The sequence below is a fragment of the Eleutherodactylus coqui genome, chromosome 12 (assembly GCF_035609145.1).
Source record: "Eleutherodactylus coqui strain aEleCoq1 chromosome 12, aEleCoq1.hap1, whole genome shotgun sequence".
Lineage (NCBI taxonomy): Eukaryota > Metazoa > Chordata > Amphibia > Anura > Eleutherodactylidae > Eleutherodactylus > Eleutherodactylus coqui.
In genome coordinates this window covers 55,058,421-55,075,466 of record NC_089848.1, presented here as the reverse complement: position 1 = coordinate 55,075,466, position 17,046 = coordinate 55,058,421, and the positions used below count along the sequence as shown (strand labels likewise).

The 17,046-nt window shown below is 41.5% G+C and overlaps 1 protein-coding gene across 1 annotated transcript in view; it reads left to right on the top strand.

Moving 5' to 3' along the window:
- Positions 1-17,046, top strand: part of KCNH8 (potassium voltage-gated channel subfamily H member 8) — a 335,452-nt gene that overhangs the window by 166,187 nt on the left and 152,219 nt on the right. Inside the window, exons 3-4 of the mRNA XM_066585790.1 lie at positions 1,027-1,158; positions 14,020-14,147. Coding sequence (XP_066441887.1) covers positions 1,027-1,158; positions 14,020-14,147 — 260 coding nt within the window. The remainder of the gene's footprint in view (positions 1-1,026; positions 1,159-14,019; positions 14,148-17,046) is intronic.

Sequence of the window (17,046 nt, the reverse complement as noted above, 5' to 3'; positions counted from 1 at the left end):
GAGCTGATATCAAGGAGAACAATGCAGCTGTTTGCTTATGCAGAACAGCTGTATTAGTCGCCGAGTGATCACAGCAATGTACCGCTCCACCTGCATAGCTCTTTAGTAGCTGCTTAGCTACTATAGACTATGCAAAGATGATTGCTCAAAACTGTCATTCAAACTGTCATTTGAGCTATTTTTGAGCGATCATCTGTCAGTGTAAATGGGGTCTTACTTAGTACCGTAGCTCTCCTCTCTGGTGCCAGAGTGGGCATCTTTGATGTACATTTGCCTTGATAGCGCATATGTAAAGGGGTTATCTTTATGGCGCAAGTTCTTTAGGCTAAACACAATTGTATGATTATTTCAAGTATTATGATTGTATTTTTAGAAATTAATGGCACTAATAACATAATACACATATCTATTACAATTTGTTTAGGTCCTAGTGCCTTGCATGCAAATTGTTATTAACATTTTGTGAATAAAGCTGTCTTTTGAGCATTTGAAAAGGATATCGGAGAGGTTCTATTTAAAGTAGCAGTCAAATTTGTTTCAGCTTTCTGAATTAGTTACACGGATATAGTGGACATTAGGTCTTGTGCAGCAGGATGATGAGAGGGAGACAACTTTCTAATTAATTCAGAGACAGACATGCACTGTAAATAAGCAAACTCTACATGTCGGATTCAACATCGTGAAAATATTCATTGCGAGTGAGATAGTTATGATCAATAAGAGGTTCAAAGCAAAAGTGCAATTGCCAAGTAATAAGAAGCTTCATTAAGGCATTTTAATGACCCTAGCAGATAAATTTTGCATTTAAATCAATGCTTTACTTCCACAAAGAGGAACGCTGCTAAGCTCTATCCGATGAGACAAGCAGATTTACATTCACTGAACAGCTGTGGTTTCTTGACTATTGACCTCTCCAATAAGATTTGGTTAAAATTACATTAGTTGCAGCTCTAGATTTGTACTTTTTTGCTACAGTCTTGTGCTTCCATTAAATCATTCATCTGTCTTTTTTTTTGCAAACTTTAGGTACATCATTCTGGTGCCTACTGGATATTGTTCCTATAAAGAATGAGAAAGGAGATGTGGTCCTATTTTTGTCTTCTTTTAAGGACATTACAGACACAAAAGTAAAGATTGCACAAGAGGACAAAAGAGAAGGTCTGTCAATAATTCATTCTATGGTTTAGACTGTAAATACACAAGATGAAAATGTTAATTATCAAAGGGGTTCGACACTTTACAACTAATTAAAGAAATGCTTTGAAAATCTGATTATTAGTTACTTACTAATATGCTTTTTATTTCTGCAGTGCTTCATACAGCTGAATTACTTAAAGGGGTTGTCCCGCGCCGAAACGGGTTTTTTTTTTTTCAATAGCCCCCCCGTTCGGCGCGAGACAAACCCGATGCAGTGATAAAAAAAAAAAAACGGGTAGTACTTACCCGAATCCCCGCGCTCCGGTAACTTCTTACTTACCTTGTGAAGATGGCCGCCGGGATCTTCACCCTCGGTGGACCGCAGGTCTTCTGTGCGGTCCATTGCCGACTCCAGCCTCCTGATTGGCTGGAATCGGCACACGTGACGGGGCGGAGCTACGAGGAGCCGCTCTCTGGCACGAGCGGCCCCATTCAGAAGACAGAAGACAGGACTGCGCAAGCGCGTCTAATCGGGCGATTAGACGCTGAAGATTAGACGGCACCATGGAGACGGGGACGCCAGCAACGGAACAGGTAAGTGAATAACTTCTGTATGGCTCATAATTAATGCACAATGTACATTACAAAGTGCATTAATATGGCCATACAGAAGTGTATACCCCAACTTGCTTTCGCGGGACAACCCCTTTAAGCCTGTTGGCCATGTATCCTAGTTCCATCCTGAATTGTCCTCCGTCCATCCATATGTTGGCAGGTTATGGAGGGATATGTGACCATAGACATCACTCAGCCTCCTTCATAGTAATTCATGGCATGAAGGTGCAAGGCAAGAGGTTGCGTATCATCAATGGTAACATGCCTCTCCATATTCAGCTAATTTATGGATGAAGGAGCAGTTAGAGTAGGATAAATAAATAAAATAAATCATGGTATTTGTATAGCGCCAACTTATTCCGCAGCGCTTTCAGGTATTAATTATTTATTACCCCCCACCAAGCTGGGTTCTCATTTTACAGACTTCGAAAGAATGGAAGGCTGAGTGAACCTTGAGCTGGCTACCTGAATCATGCAGGGATTGAACTTGCAACCTTCAGGTTGGAGGCGCGAGCTTACACAGGGCTCAGTGAAGAGATTGGGTAAGATGGGGTAGGATGAAAGGATAGGGTAAGGAGCGTCATGGCATCAGTAATTCAGCAGAATGGAGCACTGTAAAAATAACAGTACATTAGTAAGTTAATAGTGAGTTAAGTGATAATTGACAAACCCCTTTAGAATTAACTAGAACTGTTCTGAATTTTGGTATTCTGGAGTACAATAAATGGCCTGCCATGCTTATGATGATTTTTCTAATTGGTTTTGATTTTTTAGATCAAACTGATAAAGTATTGTTATATGTAAGTGTTATTGGACACTGAATGTTAATTTACAACATTAAATTGTCAATTAAATGAATATGTTGATGAAGTCACTTGTAATTTTTACCATATTTATGAACCATTCATAGTATTTTCCTCTGTATCAGCTCTCTTTTGATTTGGGTCCAGCATTTGGAATGTGTCAAGTGGGGGGTCCCCACTACTTACTGTCAATCAAATCTGAAGTCACCCATTGACAGTGAGCTGTGGGGACCACCAAGTTGCCACATTTCAAGCACCAGGAGCCGAATCTAAGGATAGCCAGCATGAGGGGAACAAGTGTGAGTATAAACGAAAAGAAGGCTGTGATATAGGAGGAGGGCCACAACTGCCAAAATATGCAGCTGACCTTGCTAACACAAGGAGATGACAGGTCTTTTTCAAAGAATCCAACTGGCTGACATATTGAAGAAAAATCTGGTTGTTTAATGGAAATGTAATGGAATTTAAGCAGTTGTCACTTAACATTTTCACTCAATGAACACCCCTTATAGTAAATGAATTTCCATGCTGATGAACATCCACTTACATGTCTTTAATTCATGAGGGGGGTCGATACTTAGTCATGGTGATATGTCAGAAGTTTTGATCTGTGGGGGTCCGTGTGATGAAACCTCACTGATTCTTAAAACAAATAGGCAGAAGCATTCATCTTAGGGTTTTGCCCATTTAACTGTCTTCAGAGAGGGGTGTGTAGACTATAAACTTTCTAAGGAGCCAATACACTTCTCCAAGTGAAGCCATAGGCAGCCGAACTAGCACAGCACTCAGACCCCCTTCAATCAAAACTTTTGACATGTCACTATAAAAAAAGTTTAGTTCTACTTTAAATTGACAGTCAGCACAAAAAGATTATTGAAAAGTGAAATTAAAGCTTGATTCAACTGAGTAATTAACACATTAAAGGGGTTCTGTCGTAAACAAAAAATCAATATTTACCTATTCCTCCCCAGTCAGTCTTCTTACCACATCTTCTCCTTGCCGATCTTCTCCTGGCTCGCAGTCCCGCGGGTCATCTCACCACAAGCCGGCTGATACTTCTTCTGGTGATGAAGCATCCATTCTTGGCAGTCTCCTTCCTTCAGATCAATTTACACTACTTCACTAGTGATGTAGTGTTCACTTCCCAACAGGGAGTGCTGAGCTATTGCTGAGACTGCGTATGCGCGGTGTCTCGCAACAATAATATATGAACACTTACGACACATGTGCAAACTTGGTGATAGCTCAGCTTTCTATGCTAGGCAGTGAACACTATGTCTCTAGTGACGTAACGTACACTGACCTGCTGGAAGGAGACTGCCAAGAATGGACGCTCCAAAACAGGAAGAACAGCATCCGACTGGCTGGAGGTGAGATGACACGGGGGATTGGAGGAGCCAGGAGATAAGCAGGGAGGAGAAGATCTGGTAAGAAGACTGCCTGGCGAGTAATAGATAAGTATTGCTTTTTTTCCTAATGACAAAACCCCTTTAAGCGTCAAATTTACATTTGTTACATATGTAAATAAAACCCCCTAAATGTTTATTCTAATAAGGTTATTTGATGTATTTTTCTGAATTGTACTTGGTCTAAGATATTAAAATAACCCTTGTTATATGTATTCTTTGACATAACTACATACACTGTGTTGACAAAAGTATTGGGACACCCATAGAAGATGGTGAAATTCAATTTTGTTCACATTTTTCAATTCAGTGTTGGGTGAACTTTTGCATCAAAGACTTTAGTACCCATCCTAGGCAGCTTTTCCACCAATTTCAGATAGATTTGTGGAGGGCTTTGCCTCCATTCATTGAAGAGGGCTTCTAATAATGAAGCAAAATAGGATGGGCATTCAAGAACATGGAGTTCTAGTTTGTCCCAAATATGCTTGATGGAATTGAGATCTGGACTTTTGGCTGGGCAATGAAATTTGCGCACATTCTGATCCTCAAAACAAGCCTCAACACTGCTTAATATATGACATGGTGCTCAATCATGTTGGTAGAGTCACAGAGCTGTACCTAAGTATTGCCACAGGTTAGATAATGCTACATTGTCCAGAATGTCTATGTACCCATTGGTGTGGAGAACGGACTTCACTATAACCAATGACTCTAGATCTTCCCATCAGATACACCATAACAGAACTTCTTCCAAACTTCACTGTTGGGATGATGCAGTTGCATTGAAACTGCCACACCCAAGTGCAGCCATCCAAATAGAAGGTGGTTTACTGTGATTCAGCTGTCGACGGCACTTGCTTCCACTCATTTACAGTCCAAGAATCATTCTCCAAGCACCATTCATCTGCATCTACAGAAGGAGCTGGCTGTGACTGACAGCCAGGCTTCTGCTACACCAGCACTGACCGGTAAGAACACGAATCCTCACTCCTTACTTGTCACGATCAATGTTGAAGACACCATGCAAAAGTTTCACAGAGGATGCATGCTCCCTTTGTAATGTCATCGGCCTGCCACACTTTCATTCGGAGGGCCAATGGGTTGCCACGGCAGCCAAATGCCATTGCCTGGAGTTTAGGTCTGCCATGGCATATGATTGCTAGCTATAATAATAACACAATGCAGTACAGATATACTGCAATGTATTATCATAGTGATCAAATGATCATGGATAAAAGTCCCCTAAAGGAACTTAGAAAATGTGAAAAAAAAAATTAAAATAGTGAATACAAAAACTTGTAAAGGAGTTTAATAGCAAAAACCCTCCATTTTGTGCCCACTTTCACCTCTTTAAAAAAATGCATGTTCAGTATTACCATGTATGTAATGACTAATGACCTTTACGTTAAAGTGAACACACTGTTTATCTGGGATGCAAAAAAAAAAAAAACATTGAAAAAAGACCTCCCCCTGCAAAACAGAGCCAAAATGCTTATTTTGTTCATTTAGGCCTTAGTCAGACGGGCGTTTTTAGCCGCGATTTGCGCATGCGCATGCGTCCGGCGATTTTATAAAACCATTGCTTTGCAATGGTATCGGACACATGAGCGCTTTTTATGCGCTCGTCCGATAAATTATAGAACAAAAAATCGCAGATCGCACCTATCTGCGATCTGCGATTCCTGTTCTCTTCTGTATATGCGCTCAATGGGGCCGGCGGCAGCAGCGCCGACCCCATTGAGAACATATAGAATACAAATCATTCTTCTCTGCCACAGCTGTAACAGCTGTGGCAGAGAAGAACGATGTTTGCCCATTGAATTCAATGGAGCGGCAATACAGCCGCTCCATTGAAAGCAATGGGCTTCCGGCGTGCGCGGGGTGAATTGTCGGGAAAGGGGTTAAATATATAAGCCCTTCCCTGCAATTCATCCTAAAATGTGTTAAAATAAAAAAAAATTGTATACTCACCTTTCCGCTGCAGCCGGAGTCCAGCCACGGCCGCTGTCAGTTCTCCTGAACTGCTTCTTGGCACTATTCAGCCGGCGGGGCTTTAAAATCCCCGCCTGCTGAATGATCTGCCTCTGATTGGTCACAGCCCTGACCAATCAGAGGCTGAAAACACTCACACACCCATTCATGAATTCATGAATGGGTGAGTGACTGCTGCCTCTCAGCGCTGAGCCAATCAGGGGCAGGTCTGACTCACATCCATTCATGAATTCATGAATGGGTGTGAGTGAGGCATGCCTCTGATTGGCTCAGCGCTGAGCCAATCAGGGGGCAGGTCTGACTCACACCCCCTTCACACCCACTGCAGGACTGCCGCTCGGAGCTCCGGCTGCCGGGAGAAGGTGAGTATACAATTTTTTTTTATTTTAACACATTTTAGGATGAATTGCAGGGAAGGGCTTATATATTTAAGCCCTTACCGACAATTCATCCAGGGCTCGCCCGCAGCGCATCGCTTTAAATGGAGCCGGCTGTATTGCCGTCTCCATTGAATGCAATGCGCTGGACAGCTCTGGCCCGTTTCTAATGAAACGCGGCTAGGAGCAGATTTTCAGGCGATTTGCGGGCGACTTGCGCGCACCAGTCACGCGATTTGCGGATGTGCATCCGTCATGCGATCCGCAAATCGCGCGAAAAAACGCCCGTCTGACTAAGGCCTTAGTCTCCCAAAAAACCCAATAAAAGTGATCAAAGAAGTCATGTATACCCTAAAATGTATAAAAATACAGCTTATCATGCAAAAAACAAGCCCGTTAATAGAAAAAAAAAGTTATAGGACTTTAAATGTAGCTGTGCAAAAATAAAATAATTTCTAAAAAAAGTTCTTCTTGCAAAGGTGTAAAAAGCTGAAAAAACCCATAATTCCAACAATTGGACCAAAATGTATCATGTAATTTGTACTTCCTGATTAACGCTGTAAGAAAAATACAAAGAACAATGGCAGAATTTAGGTGTTTTTCTCCTTATCCTCCAAAAAAATGTAATAAAAGTTATACAATGCATTATATAGACCCCAAAAAAAACAATAAAAACTACAGTTCATCATGCAAAAAAACAAGCCCTCATACAGCCATGTTGATGGAAAAATAAAATAGATATGGCTTTTTAAAAAGTGGAGATGAAAATTCCAAAAAAATTGTTGCGCCCTTAAGCCCAAAATAAGCCATGCCCTTAAGCCGTTAAAGGAGTTTTCCTGGACTATGCTATTGATGACCTTTCCTCAGTATAGGTCATCAATCGTTGAACCTAAGGGTCCACTGCTCAGGATCTCTCCAAATAAGCTGATTGAAGAGGCTGTGGTGCTTGAGTGAGTGCTGCAGGCTGTTTTCATGCATGTAATGTCGCATTCATTGGTTACATTGCCTAAGAGCAGCTCCATACTATTCAAGTGAATTGGACCAAGCTGTAATTCCAGGCACAAATGCTATACAATGTATAGTGTTGGGCATAGTGTGTGCTGATATGACAGCGGTGCTCACCTGAGTTCCTCTGTCATTTCAATCAGCTCATTGGTGAGGATCCCGAACGGTGGATCCCTGCCAATTCACTAGTGACGACCTATTTTAAGGATAGTGTGTTTAAGAAATGAAGTGAGATATCCTCCCATTATCACGCTCGGCATCCTGACGTCATCACGCTATACGCGTGATCATGTGATACATCATCGTCATCACGCCCACCCCACGTCCCCCATGTGACTCCCCACAAACATGGCGGACGCTCTACACAGAACCGAGTGTTAGGGACAAACACAGGTAATTACTCATTCATAGTTGTTGTATATATATTGGTGATGTGTCTATTTTGTGTTCATGTGCTTGAGAAAGTCGGTATACGACAAAACGCATTGCACAGTGGAACTTGTTTTGTAATAAAGGAACGTTTTTCTTGGAACATTATCTTTCCCGGGAGCATTTCTTCCTAGAGCGCTGAAGGTATTTTTGTGCAATTTTTTGCATCTACTGCAATACTTTGCATTTCTTATACACATTGTACTTAGTGGGTCCCACCTGCCAGTGAGACCCAGACCTACAGCAGGCTCTCCGGATTTAGGCCTTAGTCAGACAGGCATTTTTAGCCGCGATTTGCGCATGCGCATGCGTCCGGCGATTTTATAAAACCATTGCTTTGCAATGGTATCGGATACATGAGCGCTTTTTATGCGCTCGTCCGATAAATTATAGAACAGAAATCGCAGATCCACCTATCTGCGATCTGCGATTCCTGTTCTCTTCTCTATATGCGCTCAATGGGGCCGGCGGCAGCAGCGCCGACCCCATTGAGAACATATAGAAGACAAATCATTCTTCTCTGCCACAGCTGTAACAGCTGTGACAGAGAAGAACGATGTTTGCCCATTGAATTCAATGGAGCTGGCAATACAGCCGCTCCATTGAAAGCAATGGGCTGCCGGCGTGCGCGGGGTGAATTGTCGGGAAGGGCTTAAATATATAAGCCCTTCCCTGCAATTCATCCTAAAATGTGTTAAAATAAAAAAAAAATTGTATACTCACCTTTCCGCTGCAGCCGGAGTCCAGCCGCGGCCGCTGTCAGTTCTCCTGAACTGCTTCTCGGCACTATTCAGCCGGCGGGGCTTTAAAATCCCCGCCTGCTGAATGATCTGCCTCTGATTGGTCACAGCCCTGACCAATCAGAGGCAGGTTTCACTCACACACCCATTCATGAATTCATGAATGGGTGAGTGACTGCTGCCTCTCAGCGCTGAGCCAATCAGGGGCAGGTCTGACTCACATCCAGTCATGAATTCATGAATGGGTGTGAGTGAGACATGCCTCTGATTGGCTCAGCGCTGAGTCAATCAGGGGGCAGGTCTGACTCACACCCCCTTCACACCCACTGCAGGACGGCCGCGCTGAACTCTGTCTGCCGGGACAAGGTGAGTATATATATTTTTTTAATTTTTACACATTTCTTGATGAATTGCAGGGAAGGGCTTTTATATTTAAGCCCTTCCCGACAATTCATCCCGCGATCGCCCGCAGCGCATTGCTTTCAATGGAGCCGGCTGTATTGCCGGCTCCATTGAATTCAATGCACTGGACAGCTCCGGCCCGTTTCTATTAAAACGCAGCTAGGAGCAGTTTTTTCGGGCGATTTTTCGGCCCCGGTCACGCGATTTGCAGATGCGCATCCGTCATGCGATCCGCAAATCGCGGCAAAAAACGCCCGCGTGACTAAGGCCTCATACTTTTTTGCACTTTATTTTAAGGATAGGGCATTAATAGGGTAGTGCTGAAAACCCCCTATAATGATTGCATAACAGTAATACTTGATCTTGCTACAGACATATTATTTGATAAATATTTATGTCTATAAATTAGTTATTCATTTGTATTGCCCAGAATATGCCCTGATCCCACCACCATCTCTGTCAGCTCTACACCTCGTGGTGCTTTGATGTTTTTTTTTTACTGGGATATGCTTATGTGATGTTCTTCTTTATACCTAATGTTCACACATCCAGTTTGCATATCCCCTTTAACAGCACAGGATTGGTGGGGGTCCCAAAACTTTTATCAACATAGTGTAATTCTAAATAGAGAAAAGTCAAAATTGATTTTCTTCTCATATACAGTACAGAGGCCAAATAATAACATTCTTCTCTAGGGAGCAATAGCCTAAATACAGAATATAACATTGGAGCCAAATACATTTTTAAAAAATCTATATACTGAATCTACAAATAAATAAACTTTATTAAAATTGGATAAAATGTAACAAAATCAATACAAAGCAATAGATGAAATAAAATATTTGTTCTGTAGTTTCTCTTTCTTTTGGAGACTTCTAAAAAAATAAACCCGTGTGACATGTTTTTTTATTGAAAACATAACTCTCAATTATGTGGTGTTCTTTGGCCTACGACAAGAGCAATTTAAAGATCCTGGGTCCCAATGCAGAATCTGTAAAAGGGTCCCCAACTATCATGTGTAACAGGAACCCCAACTATCATATACCAGTTATGTTGTTGTTCTCTATGGGACAGAGGGAGCTTTTAGGCCCCCTCTGACACCAGTATGTGACTGAAAAGTTTCCACCCCCTACAGTTACGTCCTTGGATTAGACCATGCTAAAAAAAAAAGGCTCTTCACAAATCTTTTGGGGATCCACCAAGCCAAAACCTCTAGTTTAAATAGTTTATGGTGCTATGGGGACATGGCAGGTTCTAAGTTATGGTGCTGCTAGGGAACATGACAGGGAGTTGGGTGTATTTTTTATACTCACCTATTCCCATGATCCAGTGCTGTGACCCGCCACAGTGTTAGGTATAGCAGACAGGTCTGCTGCACTGCTCTGTCTGTTATCTGAGTTTGTATTTATTTTGCTCCAGCATTTCTGGAGGTAACAGTTCTTCACTACTCCGCTCAGCTTGAGGCTGTTAGCCAATCACTCCACTACATAGCTTCCCCAGATCTGCTATTCAATGCTTCTGGGTTGTTGTACTTCTATGACAGCTCGTTGCTGCTGCTCCTGCAGTATCTCTGTGACTACAGATCTCTGCTGTAGCTGTAAGCTGCGTGTGCTTTATCCAGATCTTCTGCTCCCATCCTCAGTTCCTGTTCCAGCTTGGTACATCCTGTTCCAGTTAGGGCCTTGACAGGGATATTTAGCGCCCAGCTTCCAGCTCAGGGCCATCCTTATCAGCACGATTACTCCGCTGTGTTAGGCAGGGATGTCATTAGTGCACTCAAGCTCAAGGCTAGCTCATCCCCAGTCTCCGCCTTGTACCAAGCTACGCGCCGAGGAGTGAGCATCCCATCTTTGGGTCAGCTGACAGTCCTGCCAGGTGGTTTCCCCTGCTCGGAGGAACGACACAGTGGTTCCACATCCAAATACGTAACACAAAGATTGTGTGACACAAAAATCGGACTATTTTCTGATTCCTATGTGTGCACTCTCCCATTTAAGTCTTAAAAATACATCGCCTGGCTCCTTGCCAAAATTAGTTTATGGTGCTGTGGGGATGTGACAAGTTCTCTTTAAGTATTTGCATTCCATAGCTAACAAAATCAAAAATCTCATATAAATCATTATTGTACAGTACAGTATTTTTAGCTCCACAGGAAGACATTCGTTTTTTTTTCTCTAATTAAATTGTCAGCATAAGGTCACTCAGCATAAGCTGGTTCTAACAAGGGTTTGAACGGAAGTGAAGATGAAAACTGCTTTTTCTCATCCAACGTATTTCTTCGTACACCCAGTGGTGCTATCTAAAAATTGTTTCCGCTCTATTAAGTATTGTGCTAAACTAGTCTAAAATTATAAATCCATTTATATGATTTTTATCCTAGTGAGATGTTCTGTCTGAGCTTATTAGGGGAAAGAACAATTGTAAAAAGAAATAAGAATATGTGATTCCTAGAACATCGACTCCACTTAAAAATATTGCTTTAATTTAAATGGGCACTTACATGAGAAATAATATGCATTTAAATTGACTCATTTTGATGCAGTTAACCTTTTCAAAATCTATCTATAAATTTCAGACTTCTACCTTGATCATTTGCTATTATACTGTTAAGTTCACCACGGTATCTATGCTCTTTCTGCCTTTGGAAAATATGAAATATTTCATTGTTTCATTGGTCTGATAAAATTAAATTTAACTATACAAAATATGTAAAATACACGCATAAGGTAATATTCCGCCTGCTTAGCTAACACCCCATTATTTATCTTGTAACATAATGTTTGATCTTCATTCAAACACTATATCAAGATACAAGTATTGTAATTAAACAAACATTTTTTTTTTATTTCAACATGAAACTAATAGATATGAACAAAAACTGATAGATATGATTTTTTTTTCCTGTGGAAAATCCAATTCCACTCCTATATTTATCACTACCCTAAGGGCAGCTTCAGATGACCGTAGATCGGCCAGGTATTCACGCCGTCTCTCTCTGCAGGGGGAGGAGGCTGGAAGAGCCGGGAGCAGTGCTCTGAGCTCCCGCCCCCTCTCCACCAACTCTCCACCCCTCTGCACTATTTGCAATGAGGGGAGGCGGGGTGGGGGTGGGGCTAATTCTCTGAAGTTAGCCCCATCCCTGTCCCGCCTCCTCTCATTGCAAATAGTGCAGAGGGGCAGAGAGGGGGTGGAGAGGAGGCAGAGAGGGGGCAGGAGCTCAGTGCACTGCTCCTGGCTCTTCCAGTCTCCTCCCCCCTGCAGAGAGAGATGCTGTATATCGGCCAGCGTGAATACCTGGCCGATATATGGTCATCTGAAGCCCTCCTAAAGACCTTAAATTATAATAGGGTGCGTCGGAGTGGTGCAAATGATTATAACATTTTTAAAAGGCTTGTTCAGTAGTTCAATTGTCCAACAAAATGGAATATGATAACTTAAAAAAATACAAATATTCACTTATTAAATCGCCTGGTGCTCCAACACCCCTGTTCTCATGGTCTCCACCAGTCAGCTGATGTATGCAAATGATATGTTGTACACCCATGCATCTGCTACAGTCAACATATCTGTCAAGACACTGTACTGCCACATATCAGCTGTTCCTGGAGCCACAGTTGACCACTGCCGTTCTTCTGGTCAACCACACCAGGCTCTGGTTGCTCCTTGCTATGTCTCCTCTGCTTGCTTGTTCTCTCTGCTGCCCATAGGGCATGTGTGCACTCCTGTTTTTAACCAGGGGAAGCCCAAAGGATCACTGTTTGTACATAGCTGCATGAATAGCACTACCTTTTTAAAATTGACACAATCACTGTGACAACTACAGACTGCATGCAACCAAATGTTGTTGGCACAACTTAGTTTCCTATCCTAATAAATGGGCACTGTGGCTTTGCCATGGGTACTACAACCAAGAACTACTATGTGGCAACATCGCTGCTCTATAGCTATAATGAGGCTCTATTATGAGAACAATCAATAAGCAAAAAAAACTACGGTGGAATTTAAAGTGCCACTCCTGTGAATTTTTTTAAAATTCATTATGCAGCTTGTCCCAAAGTATATATAAGTCAAATTGTATTACCTTGATTAGTTATTCCTTTCTATCTTCAACTTCCTGATGTCTTTTTTTTCAGGTTGGTCATGGGATCTCATTCTGACCACCTGAAAATTACTTAGGTTTAGGTTTTCTCAAGAAGTCAGTTTTTTCAGTCACCAACCTTCCTGTGTAATGATATTACTTGGACTCTACCACACAAGCTCTTCATGGGAGGAGGGACAGAAACTCCTATCCTAGTTTCCACAGATGAGTACAGACTCCTCTCACAGAGTTATAATGAAGGAGATCAGAGCTCATCCTCCTGAATGTATAATTATGGTCTATGGTTTACTTAACTGAATATAGAATACAGATGGTATTAGCAATATCCTCGCAGCAGGCAGAGAGTATACTGGCTCTAGCTGGTCATGTGATATTGTGCTTATGCAACATGGGAGTGTTAGCAGGGCATAGAGAAAGTAAGTAGGGAGACATCTCAGCATCAATATAGTGCATAATAAGCATCAGACAGGCTGCACTGCATGGAAGTGACTGCAATAAACATAGGAGACATCCAGAGAGTAACCGCCAATCTGGTGAGGGGGGTAGGGATGGAAAAATGTGTCTTCGCCAGAGTGGAACTTTAAGAAAATCACTTTGACTGAGTTGCAAACATAGTATTGATGTACAATTATAAGTAGGGGTCCAAGTTATACAAAAGTATCCTTTTTCAGACCCCCATAATTTCCTATTTAGCACCCATAAATTTGAGGGTTTGATAAATGTTGCAATCACAGCTTTTCCGCAACACTTTATATATAATTGTTTATTGATAATATTTGGACTGCAGTGTTAAAATAGACTTAATATTAATCCTCATCAATGTCCAAAGTTATTATCAATTAATCCAATGTAGTTGTGCTTTTCTAGAATGCCTGGCTCCAGTTTCATGCAAGAACAATAGTGAGGTCCATCATTATATTTTATTACAAATTAAAGACAGTAATAGAAGTTCAGCTCCAAAAGGTTAAAGTTGCATGTGGTGATATTTAATTGCTTGTTACTTTTGTTCTACAGAAAAATATAGAAGCAGAGGAAAAGCAGGGTCACATTTTGAGGCAGCAAGAAGACGAAGTCGGGCTGTTCTTTATCACATCTCCGGTCACCTACAAAGGAGAGAAAAGAACAAATTAAAGCTGAATAAAGTAAGAACTCAATATTTATAATGCGTTATACTTGATTGTGCTAAACATTAAGGCCTGGGAGGATAAACTGCACAATTCATAGAAACAGCTTTTCTTTAACATTCATTCCGGATTAGCCTGTTGCTGAACTATAGCGGTATGTTGGAAACAATGCATTAGGAATCATCAATAATTTCATAAAGTCACCAACAGTGTTATTGATGTGCCTCAAGGAGATGGAGTTTCAGAGTTACGATTTTCATGGCCCTGCATTACAGTGCCAGGCAGCAACTCTTTTTGCCTCTCCAAAACACATTCCATGACCCTTAGGACAATTCTTGCAGTTAATCTGGGGAGGATTGGTCCTACACTGGTTCTTGTAACTTAGAGGTCGGTTTACATGGTGCAATTCGCCGTGCAATGTTCTGAGACCAATTCTGCATTAAAAAATGCATCAAATTCCGCAGTTTTTGGCACAGTTTTTAGTGTGGATCTGCATGCCGCATTTGCTCTGTCAATTCTGATGCAAAAAAATCCCATTTCCATATCAAGAAGTAACATGCCTCTTCTTAATGTAAACATGCACAGAAATACAATTTTATTCATCAGAATTCCATCCGAAGATTTTGCCTATTGACAAGGCAAATTATGCATGCTAATCCACATCAAAAACTGGGGTAAAAAGCTACAACTTTTGAGGGCTCAGTCACACGGGCGCATCCGGGCGCCAATGCGCCCATCTTCCCGCAGGATAAGATGACTGCACTGCAGGTGCGGAGAAAGAATACATGTGTTCTTTCTTCCGGCACTGCAGTGCGGCCATCTTCTTCATACAGTAACGCGGGCACATCGGCTCCCGGATGCGCCCGTGTGACTGAGCCCTGATGTAGTTTTTGTTGCGAAATTTGCCATGGAAAATCCTGCGGTGAATTTGGCCATATGAACATACCCTAATAGTAAAGGGTATAAGAGCAACCACAGGACTGTACCCTATCACTCCAAAGACCCACATGGTCTCTGTCTATATTATTAATGGGGTTTTCTGGGACTAAAATAGTTAAAAATGTTTGAAATGAATAAAAATTGAATATTCACCTCGTCTACTGGCCACTGAAGCCTGTGAATAGCTGAGCGGCCAGCTGCTTTTTTGAGGTTCCATGCGGCGGGCACCAGTGCTACAGCGCTGGACAAGGAGCTACCGGAAGAGGTGAGTATTCAATTTTTATTTCAAAACCTTTTCATTTGTTTTTTAGTCCCAAAAACCCCCTTAGAATCAGTGTAAATTTTTGCATTTCGAACCTGAAAGAGAAAGCCTGCCTGCGATAGAGGTATAGTATAGTTATAACTTTCATGTATGTGCGGAGCAAGACTGTTGAATTGAATTCCATACTGTATAGCTCTGCCTAACCTACTTCTACCTCTTGATGGGTAATCAACTGAAGAGTATTTAATGATAATGAAAGGCCTGTGCATTACAATATGGATGTTGAAGGGCTGGGAAGTATCCTAGATGACAGATATGTTTTCCAGATGCCAGTATTTCTTTCAACATATTGCTGCTTAATGTCAATTAAGACACAAATTGCATATTGGGCTTAATGAAGGGAAGACGTAACACTTTTCAGATAATGCATTGGGTTGATATTTACTTCTACTAGAAAGAATAAAACAACAACAAGCAGTCAGTAACAACTCTAGCAGTAACCTTTTCAGTCCATTTGACAATTTCATACCAACACATGCACAATTTTAAGCACAATGTCCATAGGCGTGCAACTAGGCACTTGGCTGTCATAACTGCTTTTATTTTCCAGTGCGGGAAATAAAGCTGATTTTTATTTGGTACCCAAGTTACAAATCTGAGCAGTGATTCTCAGTTCTTGCTTTTTCCTAAATGACAAACTAAGAACATTTGGAACTTGGGCAGATCAGATGATAATGTTATTAATATTATTTTTTTTTTAAATTGTGTAATATATACATGGTGTCCCAATAGTGTGAGGACATTTATATATAGAATTAAAACAGTTTAGTAGACAGTGATCCAATCTTGCATACAAGCTGCAGGGGAAGGGAGAAGTCTGTTTGACCATGTGACCAACATGACAGCCATTTTGAATGCCTTTATTTTGGATTGAACTTTAATTTTTCCAATGAGAAGGTAAGTGATATCTCTGGTGGAGAATATCTCTAGAAAAACAATGGTGTGCTTCATTTTAACATAACTTTAATCATTATCATTCTAACACATTAATTGTGGAATCATAAGATTAAGCATAATCTCTTTCAAGAGGAAGAATACAGCCAATCAATACATTGTGGTTGGAAGGTTTCCCCTCTCACTTATCCAGTCACTGCCAGGCCCTGTATGAAAACAGGAAATAGAATTTAAAAAAAAGGAAAAACAGCTCATGGATAGCCTCCAATAATACTGTATATTCCTGAAGAAAATACATTTATTTCACTTGGGGCATGTGGTGTGGTGTCCAGTGTTCAGTGATGATGGGACTCCCCTGCGGGGAATCTTTACATGCAGCATGGACCTTCCCAGTGCACGCGTGTCCTATCTTTTGCAGGTGCAAGTATTTTGCACCTGTAAAAAAACGGACATGTGGACACTTCATAGGGAACCAATGGTTCTAATAGGCAAGCTTTTTTTTTGCACACATATGCTTGCCTGACTTCACCCTAAAAGTGTGTACCTGCTAGAGATATACACTTATTGCTTAAATTAGGAGGTGCCCAATTTAGTATCTTTTCTGGCAGAAAATGTAATTCTTTGTGGCGTTAATTGACAGCTGTGTCAGAGCACGCGATGTTCTGCCGTTGCTTTCAATGGGGCCGGCACCGCCTCTGATTGGCTAAGCGCTGTGACCAATCACAGGCAGCGCTCAGCTGTCAGTCAATGAATGGCCGAGCA